The sequence below is a fragment of the Oncorhynchus clarkii genome, unplaced genomic scaffold, assembly GCF_045791955.1.
Source record: "Oncorhynchus clarkii lewisi isolate Uvic-CL-2024 unplaced genomic scaffold, UVic_Ocla_1.0 unplaced_contig_9596_pilon_pilon, whole genome shotgun sequence".
Classification (NCBI taxonomy): Eukaryota; Metazoa; Chordata; class Actinopteri; order Salmoniformes; family Salmonidae; genus Oncorhynchus; species Oncorhynchus clarkii.
Window position 1 is genome coordinate 271,401 of NW_027257954.1, and position 16,953 is coordinate 288,353.

General features: G+C 44.0%; 1 protein-coding gene across 1 annotated transcript in view; it reads right to left on the bottom strand.

The window, feature by feature from the left end:
- Positions 1-16,953, bottom strand: part of LOC139394234 (collagen alpha-1(XIV) chain-like) — a 229,138-nt gene that overhangs the window by 109,805 nt on the left and 102,380 nt on the right. Inside the window, exons 21-23 of the mRNA XM_071142256.1 lie at positions 13,608-13,730; positions 10,257-10,406; positions 2,076-2,192 (exon numbers count right to left, since the gene is read on the bottom strand). Of these exons, the coding sequence (XP_070998357.1) occupies positions 2,076-2,192; positions 10,257-10,406; positions 13,608-13,730 (390 nt within the window). The remainder of the gene's footprint in view (positions 1-2,075; positions 2,193-10,256; positions 10,407-13,607; positions 13,731-16,953) is intronic.

Here is a 16,953-nt window from a genome sequence, read left to right on the forward strand (position 1 = left end):
AAGGCCTAGTCAACAACACACACAGACATTCAGCTATAACATGAAGGAGAAGGCCTAGTCAAAAACACACAGACATTCAGCTATAACATGAAGGAGAAGGCCTAGTCAACAACACACAGACATTCAGCTATAACATGAAGGAGAAGGCCTAGTCAACAACACACAGACATTCAGCTATAACATGAAGGAGAAGGCCTAGTCAAAAACACACAGACATTCAGCTATAACATGAAGGAGAAGGCCTAGTCAACAACACATGGACATTCAGCTATAACATGAAGGAGAAGGCCTAGTCAAAAACACACAGACATTCAGCTATAACATGAAGGAGAAGGCCTAGTCAACAACACACAGACATTCAGCTATAACATGAAGGAGAAGGCCTAGTCAACAACACACAGACATTCAGCTATAACATGAAGGAGAAGGCCTAGTCAACAACACACAGACATTCAGCTATAACATGAAGGAGAAGGCCTAGTCAACAACACACAGACATTCAGCTATAACATGAAGGAGAAGGCCTAGTCAAAAACACACAGACATTCAGCTATAACATGAAGGAGAAGGCCTAGTCAACAACACATGGACATTCAGCTATAACATGAAGGAGAAGGCCTAGTCAACAACACACAGACATTCAGCTATAACATGAAGGAGAAGGCCTAGTCAAAAACACACAGATATTCAGCTATAACATGAAGGAGAAGGCCTAGTCAACAACACACAGACATTCAGCTATAACATGAAGGAGAAGGTCTAGTCAACAACACACAGACATTCAGCTATAACATGAAGGAGAAGGCCTAGTCAAAAACACACAGACATTCAGCTATAACATGAAGGAGAAGGCCTAGTCAACAACACACAGACATTCAGCTATAACATGAAGGAGAAGGCCTAGTCAAAAACACACAGACATTCAGCTATACCATGAAGGAGAAGGTCTAGTCAACAACACACAGACATTCAGCTATAACATGAAGGAGAAGGTCTAGTCAACAACACATGGACATTCAGCTATAACATGAAGGAGAAGGTCTAGTCAACAACACACAGACATTCAGCTATAACATGAAGGAGAAGGTCTAGTCAACAACACATGGACATTCAGCTATAACATGAAGGAGAAGGCCTAGTCAACAACACACAGACATTCAGCTATAACATGAAGGAGAAGGTCTAGTCAAAAACACATGGACATTCAGCTATAACATGAAGGAGAAGGCCTAGTCAACAACACACAGACATTCAGCTATAACATGAAGGAGAAGGTCTAGTCAACAACACACAGACATTCAGCTATAACATGAAGGAGAAGGTCTAGTCAACAACACACAGACATTCAGCTATAACATGAAGGAGAAGGTCTAGTCAACAACACACAGACATTCAGCTATAACATGAAGGAGAAGGCCTAGTCAAAAACACATGGACATTCAGCTATAACATGAAGGAGAAGGTCTAGTCAACAACACACAGACATTCAGCTATAACATGAAGGAGAAGGCCTAGTCAACAACACACACAGACATTCAGCTATAACATGAAGGAGAAGGTCTAGTCAACAACACACAGACATTCAGCTATAACATGAAGGAGAAGGCCTAGTCAACAACACACAGACATTCAGCTATAACATGAAGGAGAAGGCCTAGTCAACAACACACAGACATTCAGCTATAACATGAAGGAGAAGGCCTAGTCAACAACACACAGACATTCAGCTATAACATGAAGGAGAAGGCCTAGTCAACAACACATGGACATTCAGCTATAACATGAAGGAGAAGGTCTAGTCAACAACACATGGACATTCAGCTATAACATGAAGGAGAAGGCCTAGTCAAAAACACATGGACATTCAGCTATAACATGAAGGAGAAGGCCTAGTCAACAACACACAGACATTCAGCTATAACATGAAGGAGAAGGCCTAGTCAACAACACACAGACATTCAGCTATAACATGAAGGAGAAGGCCTAGTCAAAAACACACAGACATTCAGCTATAACATGAAGGAGAAGGCCTAGTCAAAAACACACAGACATTCAGCTGTAACATCGTTACTCACTGAGTAGAGACTCGATGACCACCCTGTAGAGGTCAGCCTGACGATGGGGCTGCCACTGGACACACATACTGGACATCATCACCTGGTAGGTGTTCAGGTTGGTCACGCCCAGGTACACTGAGGGGAGGGAGAGAGACAGAGGGGGACAGAGAGAGAGAGAGAGAGAGAGAGAGAGAGAGAAGGGGGGGGGGCAGAGAGAGAGAGAGAGAAGTGAGGGGGCAGAGAGAGAGAGAGAGAGAGAGAGAAGTGGGGGGGCAGAGAGAGGGGGACAGAGAGAGAGAGAAGTGGGGGGGCAGAGAGAGAGAGAGAGAGAGAGAGAGAGAGAGAGAGAGAGAGAGAGAGAAGTGGGGGGGCAGAGAGAGGGGGACAGAAAGAGAGAGAAGTGGGGGGGCAGAGAGAGAGCGAGAGAGAGAGAGAGAGAGAGAGAGAGAGAGAGAGAGAGAAGTTGGGGGGCAGAGAGAGGGGGACAGAGAGAGAGTGAGAGACAAAGAGATAGGGGGACAGAGAGAGAGTGAGAGACAAAGAGATAGGGGGACAGAGAGAGAGAGACAAAAAGAGAGAGAGAAAGAGAGAGATTTTATAAACACAATCACGATGACAGAAGAACATCACCAGCACATCACTATCACCATTACCATCACACGATCACAATCAAATAACTATCACAATCAAATAACTATCACATCAAATCACTATCACATCAAATCACTATCACATCACTATCACATCAAATCACTATCACATCACTATCACATCACTATCACATCACTATCACATCACTATCACATCACTATCACATCACATCACTATCACATCAAATCACTATCAAATCACTATCACATCACATCACTATCACATCAAATCACTATCAAATCACTATCACATCACTATCACATCACATCACTATCACATCAAATCACTATCACATCAAATCACTATCACATCACATCACTATCACATCAAATCACTATCACATCACATCACATCACTATCACATCACATCACTATCACATCAAATCACTATCACATCAAATCACTATCACATCAAATCACTATCACATCAAATCACTATCACATCACATCACTATCACATCAAATCACTATCACATCAAATCACTATCACATCACATCACTATCACATCAATCACATCACATCAAATCACTATCACATCACATCACTATCACATCACTATCACATCAAATCACTATCACATCAATCACATCAAATCACTATCACATCAAACACATCACATCAAATCACTATCACATCACATCACTATCACATCACTATCACATCACTATCACATCACTATCACATCAAATCACTATCACATCACATCACTATCACATCACTATCACATCAAACACATCAAATCACTATCACATCAAATCACTATCACATCACATCACTATCACATCAAATCACTATCACATCAAATCACTATCACATCAAATCACTATCACATCAAATCACTATCACATCAAATCACTATCACATCAAATCACTATCACATCAAATCACTATCACATCACTATCACATCAAATCACTATCACATCAATCACTATCACTATCACATCACATCACTATCACATCATCATATCACATCAAATCACTATCACATCACATCACTATCACATCAAATCACTATCACATCAAATCACTATCACATCACATCACTATCACATCAAATCACTATCACATCAAATCACTATCACATCAAATCACTATCACATCAAATCACTATCACATCAAATCACTATCACATCACATCACATCAAAACACTATCACATCACTATCACATCAAATCACTATCACATCAAATCACTATCACATCAAATCACTATCACATCACATCACATCAAAACACTATCACATCACTATCACATCAAATCACTATCACATCAAATCACTATCACATCAAATCACTATCACATCAAATCACTATCACATCACTATCACATCAAATCACTATCACATCAAATCACATCAAATCACTATCACATCAAATCACTATCACATCAAATCACATCAAATCAAATCACTATCACATCAAATCACTATCACATCAAATCACTATCACATCAAAACACTATCACATCACATCACTATCACATCAAATCACTATCACATCAAAACACTATCACATCAAATCACTATCACATCAAATCACTATCACATCAAAACACTATCAAATCACTATCACATCAAATCACTATCAAATCACTATCACATCAAATCACTATCACATCAAATCACTATCACATCAAATCACTATCACATCAAATCACTATCACATCAAATCACTATCACATCAAATCACTATCAAATCACTATCACATCAAATCACTATCACATCACTATCACATCAAATCACTATCACATCAAATCACTATCAAATCACTATCACATCAAATCACTATCACATCAAATCACTATCAAATCACTATCACATCAAATCACTATCACATCAAATCACTATCAAATCACTATCACATCAAATCACTATCAAATCACTATCACATCAAATCACTATCAAATCACTATCACATCAAATCACTATCACATCAAATCACTATCACATCAAATCACTATCACATCAAATCACTATCAAATCACTATCACATCAAATCACTATCACATCAAATCACTATCACATCAAATCACTATCACATCAAATCACATCAAATCACTATCACATCACTATCACATCACTATCACATCACATCACTATCACATCACTATCACATCAAATCACTATCACATCACTATCACATCACTATCACATCACATCACTATCACATCACTATCACATCAAATCACTATCACATCAAATCACTATCACATCAAATCACTATCACATCACTATCACATCAAATCACTATCACATCAAATCACTATCACATCAAATCACTATCACATCAAATCACTATCACATCAAATCACTATCACATCACATCACTATCACATCAAACACATCAAATCACTATCACATCACATCACTATCACGATCACAATCATGACTCCACCACATCACTATCTACAGTAACATCATGAAGGAACTGAAGCCGTCAGCTGACGGAGAATTGCAACCTGTCAACCTAGCTAATCGTATTGACAGGTAAAGACCAGGATGTTGATAGTATTGATAACGTGTCCTAATGAAACACAATCAATCCAGCTGTTTGGGCACGTGTGTCTTTAAGGAATTCATTTCATCCACTCTAATAAACAACTCATTCTGATGTATGGGAAGAATCCATATGAACTAATGTCCAACTTCTGAGTCCTATCCAACTCCCATTTGTTATCAAAGAAAAGGCTATTAATCTTAGTGATTAAATAGTATATGACGTGTTGATAAGAGAGCAATAAGTTAAAATCTATTCCCCAATCTTTATGAAAGCTATTAGGAACCGTAAACAGTTGAAAGAGTGTAAACAGTCTCTCTGTTCCGTACAACAACAACAAACATGTTCTGAAAAACAAAAGCTGCAACAACAAACTAATCTTTTAAAATGATTATTCCTGGTTTCATTTTAGAGGAGCAGAAGTTGTTTCCATCTGACTTACACTTTACACTTTTCAACGAAAAATGTCAATGAATCACACAGCTAAACAATCTGACACAAGTACCATACGAACTTCTAGAACGGAACGACAACATGTAAAACACCCAGGACATCAAAGAGCTATGACACAACTGTGAGATCATGACACATCCCCCGTACACATCGTATTCACATTCTACAACTGCTATATCTATAATTTGTTACCCGTCTCCCGAGAGAGAAAGTCATGAAGACACAAGGCAGCTGAATCATCTCTCCTCCTTGTGGATAATGGATGTGACAGCCTTTGGATTTGTCCTAAATAGCATCCTACCCCCTATAGAGTGCACTACTCTAGGGAACCGTTTGAGACTAGAGTCCTATGGGAGCACTATATAGGGCATAGGGAACAGTTTGAGACCAGAGCCCTATGGGAGCACTATATAGGGAATAGGGAACCGTTTGAGACCAGAGCCCTATGGGAGCACTATATAGGGCATAGGGAACAGTTTGAGACCAGAGTCCTATGGGAGCACTATATAGGGAATAGGGAACCGTTTGAGACCAGAGCCCTATGGGAGCACTATATAGCGTATAGGGAACAGTTTGAGACCAGAGTCCTATGGGAGCACTATATAGGGAACAGTTTGAGACCAGAGTCCTATGGGAGCACTATATAGGGCATAGGGAACAGTTTGAGACCAGAGCCCTATGGGAGCACTATATAGGGCATAGGGAACAGTTTGAGACCAGAGCCCTATGGGAGCACTATATAGGGAACAGTTTGAGACCAGAGTCCTATGGGAGCACTATATAGGGCATAGGGAACAGTTTGAGACCAGAGCCCTATGGGAGCACTATATAGGGAACAGTTTGAGACCAGAGTCCTATGGGAGCACTATATAGGGCATAGGGAACCGTTTGAGACCAGAGCCCTATGGGAGCACTATATAGGGCATAGGGAACAGTTTGAGACCAGAGTCCTATGGGAGCACTATATAGGGAATAGGGAACCGTTTGAGACCAGAGCCCTATGGGAGCACTATATAGGGTATAGGGAACAGTTTGAGACCAGAGTCCTATGGGAGCACTATATAGGGAACAGTTTGAGACCAGAGTCCTATGGGAGCACTATATAGGGCATAGGGAACAGTTTGAGACCAGAGCCCTATGGGAGCACTATATAGGGCATAGGGAACAGTTTGAGACCAGAGCCCTATGGGAGCACTATATAGGGAACAGTTTGAGACCAGAGTCCTATGGGAGCACTATATAGGGCATAGGGAACAGTTTGAGACCAGAGCCCTATGGGAGCTCTATATAGGGAACAGTTTGAGACCAGAGTCCTATGGGAGCACTATATAGGGCATAGGGAACCGTTTGAGACCAGAGTCCTATGGGAGCACTATATAGGGCATAGGGAACAGTTTGAGACCAGAGCCCTATGGGAGCACTATATAGGGAACAGTTTGAGACCAGAGTCCTATGGGAGCACTATATAGGGCATAGGGAACCGTTTGAGACCAGAGCCCTATGGGAGCACTATATAGGGAATAGAGGGCAGTTTGTGACACAGTCTTTAACTTCCTTATACGAGCCGTATTAATGAGCTGTATGTATGCATGGACAGACAGCCACTCTGCAGCACCAGGGGCACAAACCTACGGAAGACAAGAGTCAAAACCAGGTAAAATTGAGCTATTTGTGCATTTAATTATTTAAAGGTCAAACTGACAACGCATAAAATATTGATAGGGATCTTGGTGGTGCGTATGCAGATATAATTATACGGCCAGCGTGAGGAGATGAACTACTGTACAGTGTGTTTGGGGCTGAAAGAGAAACTGCAACGCATCATAAGGCATTTGTGTCACGACTTAAATTCCCCTCTCTATAATGGAATAGCTGCCTTGTACAGCGGTGGGGGGGGGGGGTTGGGGGGCGGGGTGGGGGGGGGGGGGGGGGGGGGGGGGGACTTATAGCCACGTAGAGATGAGCTGCGTACATTTAATGCTCAGGATATATCAATTCATGCATTATTCATTTACTCATTCATCCATCCACTCATTAATTCAGTCAGCCATTCAGTCATTCATTGTACATGTATAATATGTATCCAACTGTAGACATATTGGGCTCCCGAGTGGCGCAGCGGTCTAAGGCACTGCAAGAGACAGTCCCTGGTTCGAATCCAGGCTGTATCACATCCGGCCATGATTGGGAGTCCCATAGGGTGGCTCACAATTGGCCCACCTTAGTCCAGGTTTGGCCGGCCTAGACCGTCATTGTAAATAAGAATTTGTTCTTAACTGACTTGCTAGGTTAAATGAAGAAAATACATAAATACATATATATATATACATATTGCTCTGGGTCCAGCTTCCCATTATGGAGGGGCTAGTGGATTGGCAGTATGTCCTGGTTCTGCCAGTTGAGAAGAGATATTATATCACCGTGTGTCTCTGGAACGTCTCATCTGACTGAGATCCAATGAGAACGCAGCTCTCCTCAGGTCGTCACACAGCGGGACGCTGACGTGACGCTCTGCCGACAGCCAGACGGACTTTATGAAAAAGACAATCTATTTTACTTTTGATGAGAAAAGCTCCAACAAAGCAGGTATTATTTCACGACGCACCTGCTGATATCACATTTATATGCAAACGGATGTACATTTCCTCGACTGTCTGCCTGAATATTGATACTCTCAGCTGTCTGTCAGGGTGGTGAAATCCTCTTCAACAAAACAAAAGGGATTCTGATGTTATCAGCATAATGTAATGCAAACAGAATACAAAAGCTATGTATTACGCTTCCTTAAAGATTAATCTCCATGCGCTTTGCATCATGGGGATTAATAACATGTATCTTTACAAACTGGTTCAGAGGAGCAGACAGACACTACACATACAAAAGTATGTGGACACCCCCTTCAAATTAGTGGATTTGGCTATTTTAGCCACACCCGTTGCTGACAGGTGTATAACATTCAGCACGCTGCCATGCAATCTCCATAGACAAACCCTGGCAGTATAATGGCTTTACTGAAGAGCTCAGTGACTTTCAAAGTAGCACCGTCATAGGATGCCACTTTTCCAACAAGTCAGTTCGTCAAATTTCTGCCCTGTTAGAGCTGCCCCCGGTCAACTGTTTGTGCTGTTATTGTGAAGAGGAAACGTCTAGGAGCAACAACGGCTCAGCCACAAAGTGGTAGGCCACACAAGCTCACAGAACGGGATCACCGAGTGCTGAAACGTGTAGCGAGTAAAAATCGTCTGTCCTCGGTTGCAACACTCACTACCGAGTTCCAAACTGCCTCTGGAAGCAACGTCGGGCACAATAACTGTTCGTCGGGATCTTCATGAAATGGGTTTCCATGGCAGAGCAGCCGCACACAAGCCTAAGATCTCCATGTGCAATGCCAAGCGTTGGCTCACCGCCATATATATACACAAGTATGTGGACCTGCCCCAATGCATAGTGCCAACTGTAAAGTTTGGTGGAGGAGGAATAATGGTCTGGGGCTGTTCTTCATGGTTCGGGCCTCTTAGTTCCAGTGAAGGGAAATGTTAACTCAACAGCATACATTACATTCTAGATGATTTGGTGCTTCCAACTTTGAGGCAACAGTTTGGGGAAGGCACTTTCCTGTTTCAGCATGACAATGCCCCAGTGCACAAAGCCAGGTCCATACAGAACTGGTTTGTCGAGGTCGGTGTGGAAGAACTGGACTGGCCTGCACAGTGCCCTGAATTTAACCCCATCGAACACCTTTGGGATTAATTGGAACGCCGACTGCGAGCCAGGCCTAATCACCCAAAATCAGTGCCCGACCTCACTATTACTCTTGTGGCTGAATGGAAGCAAGTCCCCGCAGCAATGTTCCAACATCTAGGCGGAAATCCTTCCCAGAAGAGGTGGAGGCTGTTATAGCAGCAAAGGGGGAGACCAACTCCATATTAATATGCCCATGATGTTGGAATGAGATGTTCGACAAGCGGGTGTCCACATACTTTTAGTCATGTGGTGTACTTCACTTTGAGAACAAGCGTTTAACATGGCATCCAGAGTGGCTGCTTGGTATTTTGGCAGTTGGAAGAGTCCTGACCCTGAGGTTCCCTTTGTTGTGGTCTTGAACTGGAACTGCAACCTGAACTACCTGGACACCATTCACCAGCCCTAACATGTAGTGGTGGTGTGTGTGTGTGGGGGGGGGTTGGCTGGATCCTGTGGTGTAGGAGGTGATGACACACACACACACACACAGCGCCAGCAACACACACACACACACACACACACATACAGGGTCAGCAACACACACACACAGTGCCAGCACACACACACACACACACACACACACACACACACACACACACACACACACACACACACACACACACACACACACACACATACAGGGTCAGCAACACACACACACAGAACGCCAGCAAAACACACACACACACACACACACACACACACACACACACACACATATACACACACACACACACACACACACACACACACACACACACACACACACACACACACACACACACACACACACACACACACACACACACACACACACACACACACACCCTGACCAATAGAGCCAATATATTACATGTCTTGGCGGTGCCCTGGAGAGGTTGGCTGGATCCCGTGGTGTAGGAAGAGATGACCTTCACAGTGTACTCAGTGTCACTTTGCAGGTTCAGGATCAGCATGGTGTTGACGTCGTCTCCCACAAAGGTCTCCAGAGCTGACCCTGGCACTGTAGGAAACACAGAGACTGGCTCAGCAACACGCATAGACACACAGACACACGTACACACATACACACAGACACACACACCATGTTGCACCTGAAGTTCCAACCAAATGTATTTGAGGGCAGTCTGGACAATGAGGAAGGGAGGTGCAGGCAGAGAGAAGGGAAGAAGGGCAGGGAACATGTATTGTAGTGAGAGTAAGCACCTCTCCACTAACAGACTGAGGCAGAGCCCAGTCTAGGTGGAGGACCCATTTCTCTGGACCACAGGACAGGGTATTAAATCTAGGTGGAGGACCAATTTCTCTGGACCACAGGACAGGGTATTAAATCTAGGTGGAGGACCCATTTCTCTAGACCACAGGGCAGGGTATTAAATCTAGGTGGAGGACCCATTTCTCTGGACCGCAGGGTATTCAATCTAGGTGTAGGACCCATTTCTCTGGACCGCAGGGTATTCAATCTAGGTGGAGGACAGATTTCTCTGGACCACAGGGCAGGGTATTCAATCTAGGTGGAGGACCCATTTCTCTGGACCACAGGGCAGGGTATTACATCTAGGTGGAGGACCCATTTCTCTAGACCACAGGACAGGGTATTAAATCTAGGTGGAGGACCCATTTCTCTGGACCACAGGACAGGGTATTAAATCTAGGTGGAGGACCCATTTCTCTGGACCACAGGGCAGGGTATTACATCTAGGTGGAGGACCCATTTCTCTAGACCACAGGAAAGGGTATTAAATCTAGGTGGAGGACCCATTTCTCTGGATCACAGGGCAGGGTATTAAATCTAGGTGGAGGACCCATTTTTTTGGACCACAGGGCAGGGTATTAAATCTAGGTGGAGGACCCATTTCTCTGGACCACAGGGCAGGGTATTACATCTAGGTGGAGGACCCATTTCTCTGGACCACATGGCAGGGTAATAAATCTAGGTGGAGGACCCATTTCTTTGGACCACAGGACAGGGTATTAAATCTAGGTGGAGGACCCATTTCTCTGGACCACAGGGCAGGGTATTACATCTAGGTGGAGGACCCATTTCTCTAGACCACAGGAAAGGGTATTAAATCTAGGTGGAGGACCCATTTCTCTGGATCACAGGGCAGGGTATTAAATCTAGGTGGAGGACCCATTTTTTTGGACCACAGGGCAGGGTATTAAATCTAGGTGGAGGACCCATTTCTCTGGACCACAGGGCAGGGTATTACATCTAGGTGGAGGACCCATTTCTCTGGACCACATGGCAGGGTAATAAATCTAGGTGGAGGACCCATTTCTTTGGACCACAGGGCAGGGTATTAAATCTAGGTGGAGGACCCATTTCTCTGGACCACAGGGCAGGGTATTACATCTAGGTGGAGGACCCATTCCCTGGGCCACAGGACAGGGTATTAAATCTAGGTGGAGGACCCATTTCTCTGGACACAGGACAGGGCATTCAATCTAGGTGGAGGACCCATTTCTCTGGACCACAGGGCAGGGTATTACATCTAGGTGGAGGACCCATTTCTCTGGACCACAGGACAGTTTAAAGAGCTTCTAATAGAAAGCAGAGGCAGTCACAGGATGCAACCCAAATGGCAACCCATCCCCTATGCACTACTTTTGACCGGAGCTCTTTGGATCCTTGTCAAAAGTAGTGCACTACATAAGGAATAGGGGTTCCCATAGGGCTCTGGTCAAAAGTAGTGCACTATATAGGGAATAGGGTCCCCATAGGGCTCTGGTCAAAAGTAGTGCACTATATAGGGAATAGGGTCCCCATAGGGCTCTGGTCAAAAGTAGTGCACTATATAGGGAATAGGGTCCCCCATAGGGCTCTGATCAACAGTAGTGCACTATATAGGGAATAGGGTCCCATAGGGCTTTGATCAACAGTAGTGCACTATATAGGGAATAGGGTCCCCATAGGGCTCTGATCAACAGTAGTGCACTATATAGGGAATAGGGTCCCATAGGGCTTTGATCAACAGTAGTGCACTACATAGGGACCAGGTTTCCATTTGGAACACATCCACAGACTCTTTCTTCTTTCTGTTTCTCATGTAGTTTCTCCAAGTAGGAAACAAAGCTGAGGGATATTTCCCCACACTCCGTGTTACACCCACATCAAGCCTTCTGTTTACAATGACTGAGAGGGCAGACTGAATAATGGTGTTTAAAAGACTGTCTGAGACGGCAGACTGAATAATGGTGTTTAAAAGACTGTCTGAGATGGCAGACTGAATAATGGTGTTTAAAAGACTGTCTGAGACGGCAGACTGAATAATGAGACGGCAGACTGAGACGGCAGACTGAATAATGGTGTTTAAAAGACTGTCTGAGATGGCAGACTGAATAATGGTGTTTAAAAGACTGTCTGAGAGGGCAGACTGAATAATGGTGTTTAAAAGACTGTCTGAGACGGCAGACTGAATAATGGTGTTTAAAAGACTGTCTGAGACGGCAGACTGAATAATGGTGTTTAAAAGACTGTCTGAGACGGCAGACTGAATAATGGTGTTTAAAAGACTGTCTGAGACGGCAGACTGAATAATGGTGTTTAAAAGACTGTCTGAGACGGCAGACTGAATAATTGTGTTTAAAAGACTGTCTGAGACGGCAGACTGAATAATGGTGTTTAAAAGACTGTCTGAGACGGCAGACAGAATAATGGTGTTTAAAAGATTGAGACGAGAGAGGTGTGTATTGTAACAGGTGTGTATTGTAACAGGTGTGTATTGTAACAGGTGTGTATTGTAACAGGTGTATTGTAACAGGTGTGTATTGTAGCAGGTGTGTATCATAACATGTGTGTATTGTAACAGGTGTGTATTGTAACAGGTGTGTATTGTAACAGGTGTGTATTGTGACGTGTGTATTGTAACAGGTGTGTATTGTAACATGTGTATTGTAACAGGTGTATTGTAACAGGTGTGTATTGTAACAGGTGTGTATTGTAACAGGTGTGTATTGTAACAGGTGTGTATTGTAACAGGTGTATTGTAACAGGTGTGTATTGTAACAGGTGTGTATTGTAACAGGTGTATTGTAACAGGTGTATTGTAACAGGTGTGTATTGTAACAGGTGTATTGTAACAGGTGTATTGTAACAGGTGTGTATTGTAACAGGTGTGTATTGTAACAGGTGTGTATTGTAACAGGTGTATTGTAACAGGTGTGTATTGTGACGTGTGTATTGTAACAGGTGTGTACGTACCAGAGGTGGGTTGGTAGACTACCCTGAAGCCCAAGGTGGGAGAAGGAGGCGTGTCCCAGGTGATGCGGAAGCGACTGAACCACTCCTCAGACACCCTCAGGTTGCTAGGCGCCGAGAGGGGCACTGACAAAACAAGAGTAGTAGAGAAACTGTCACTTATACACTGTGGTTTACGGTAAAATGGTGAAGATGATTGGCAGAGAAACTGTCACTTATACACTGTGGTTTACGGTAAAATGGTGAAGTTGATTGGCAGAGAAACTGTCACTTATACACTGTGGTTTATGGTAAAATGGTGAAGATGATTGGCATAGAAACTGTCACTTATACACTGTGGTTTACGGTAAAATGGTGAAGATGATTGGTAGAGAAACTGTCACTTATACACTGTGGTTTACGGTAAAAGGGTGAAGATGATTGGTAGAGAAACTGTCACTTATACACTGTGGTTTACGGTAAAATGGTGAAGATGATTGGCAGAGAAACTGTCACTTATACACTGTGGTTTACGGTAAAATGGTGAAGTTGATTGGTAGAGAAACTGTCACTTATACACTGTGGTTTACGGTAAAATGGTGAAGATGATCGGTAGAGAAACTGTCACTTATACACTGTGGTTTACGGTAAAATGGTGAAGATGATTGGTAGAGAAACTGTCACTTATACACTGTGGTTTACGGTAAAATGGTGAAGATGCCGTTCAAAATGATTGGTAGAGAAACTGTCACTTATACACTGTGGTTTACGGTAAAATGGTGAAGATGCGGTTCAAAAAGATTGCTAGAGAATCTGTCACTTATACACTGTGGTTTACAGTACGCCGTTAGGCTGCAGTCAATTGTTATGGTATTGCACCAATATGCAAACCACAGATTCCATCCATCCAAAACGCTGAGAGTTATTAAAGTCATATGTATGTGTGATTTATGAACTATTGTGTTTTTACAAGGTTTGGGGTTTCATTTGGAATACAAGCTAGCCAAAGCCAAAGGGACTGTACTCTCTCTGCTCTCTACTTTAAAAACACATTTGACTTATATTCACTGTGGCATTTTCATTTAAATCTTAAAGAGGAGACAATCCTAGTCTGAAAAAGCACCCCTATCCCTGTAGACTGCACTACTTTTGGTCTGAGCCTTACGGGCCGGGCCGCGGTACACGAGTACAACTTGAGACGGTCTGGTCACACGGATTTGTTAGGTGACAAAGATCCGGATGGATATTGTCATTTGTCAGCGTTGTAACAAACCCCCCCCACCTAGCAACCCATGCAACCCTAAACAGTTCACTCTGTTCACACACCCTTCTTGTTGGCAGAGAGAAAACGTTGCAGTTTTAAAGCTCATTTCCTGCATTTCTCCACATTATACCACGGAGCGAAGGGAAAATGTAGCCGTTTTAAAGCTAACTTCCTGCATTTCTCCACATTTTCCATGTCTTATGTGTGTTCATAATGATGCCAAGAGTCGAACACCAAACAAATGTTTATTTCTTTATTTTTAGTCGGGGCCCTCGGTCCGTATTGACCCCGTTCTGTGTCCGGGTCCGGCCCGCGGTCTGTATTGACCCCGTTCTGTGTCCGGGTCTGGCCCGCGGTCCGTATTGACCCCGTTCTGTGTCCGGGTCCGGCCCGCGGTCTGTATTGACCCCGTTCTGTGTCCGGGTCTGGCCCGCGGTCCGTATTGACCCCGTTCTGTGTCCGGGTCCGGCCCGCGGTCCGTATTGACCCTGTTCTGTGTCGGGGTCTGGCCCGCGGTCCGTATTGACCCCGTTCTGTGTCCGGGTCTGGCCCGCGGTCCGTATTGACCCCGTTCTGTGTCCGGGTCCGGCCCGCTGACTGATGTAGTGAATAGGATACCGTTTTGGACGCATCACCAGCTTGGTATTGGTAGAGTGTTTAATCATTCAGACAATGATGTTGAGCTGAGTGTATATAATCAATTACAGCATGAGGAAGTGTTTCAGTGGCTCATGACTGAGAACAGACTGACTGTGTGATTATGAATGGCTTTCATTAAGCTTATTAATGGACGTGATCAATAATTGCTGGCTGTCCATTTACACCGTCCTCAGAGGGTGACGACAGGGAACCGACACACTGGGAACATTTTCCACCTGCTGTAACTAGTCTGACTGAGGAGGTTCACTGAACTTAGTGGGATTGGTATCTAGATGGACAACCCTCCTCAACCAAATGCCTACCATTTGATTTGATTTATTTTATTACAGTGTCATGCAGTGTCATGCATCTTTAGGATGCCCCGCCCACATGGAGTCATGCATCTTTAGGATGCCCCGCCCACTTGGAGGCATGCATCTTCAAGGTGCCCCGCCCACATGGAGTCATGCATCATTAGGATGCCCCGCCCACATGGAGTCATGCATCTTCAGGATGCCACGCCCACTTGGAGTCATGCATCTTCAAGGTGCCCCGCCCACATGGAGTCATGCATCATTAGGATGCCCCGCACACATGGAGTCATGCATCTTCAGGATGCCCCGCCCACATGGAGTCATGCATCTTCAGGATGCCACGCCCACTTGGAGTCATGCATCTTCAGGATGCCCCGCCCACATGGAGTCATGCATCTTCAGGATGCCCCGCCCACATGGAGTCATGCATCATCAGGATGCCACCCCCACATGGAGTCATGCATCATCAGGATGCCCCGCCCACATGGAGTCATGCATCATCAGGATGCCCCCCCACATGGAGTCATGCATCATCAGGATGCCCCGCCCACATGGAGTCATGCATCATAAGGATGCCCCGCCCACATGGGCTTTTAAGTATTTGCTGTGTCAAAATAAAATTATCACGTATATATATATGCACACACACACACACACACACACACACACACACACACACACATACATACAGTGCCTTGCGAAAGTATTCGGCCCCCTTGAACTTTGCGACCTTTTGCCACATTTCAGGCTTCAAACATAAAGATATAAAACTGTATTTTTTGTGAAGAATCAACAACAAGTGGGACACAATCATGAAGTGGAACGACATTTATTGGATATTTCAAACTTTTTTAACAAATCAAAAACTGAAAAATTGGGCGTGCAAAATTATTCAGCCCCCTTAAGTTAATACTTTGTAGCGCCACCTTTTGCTGCGATTACAGCTGTAAGTCGCTTGGGGTATGTCTCTATCAGTTTTGCACATCGAGAGACTGAAATGTTTTCCCATTCCTCCTTGCAAAACAGCTCGAGCTCAGTGAGGTTGGATGGAGAGCATTTGTGAACAGCAGTTTTCAGTTCTTTCCACAGATTCTCGATTGGCCATTCTAACACCTGGATATGTTTATTTTTGAACCATTCCATTGTAGATTTT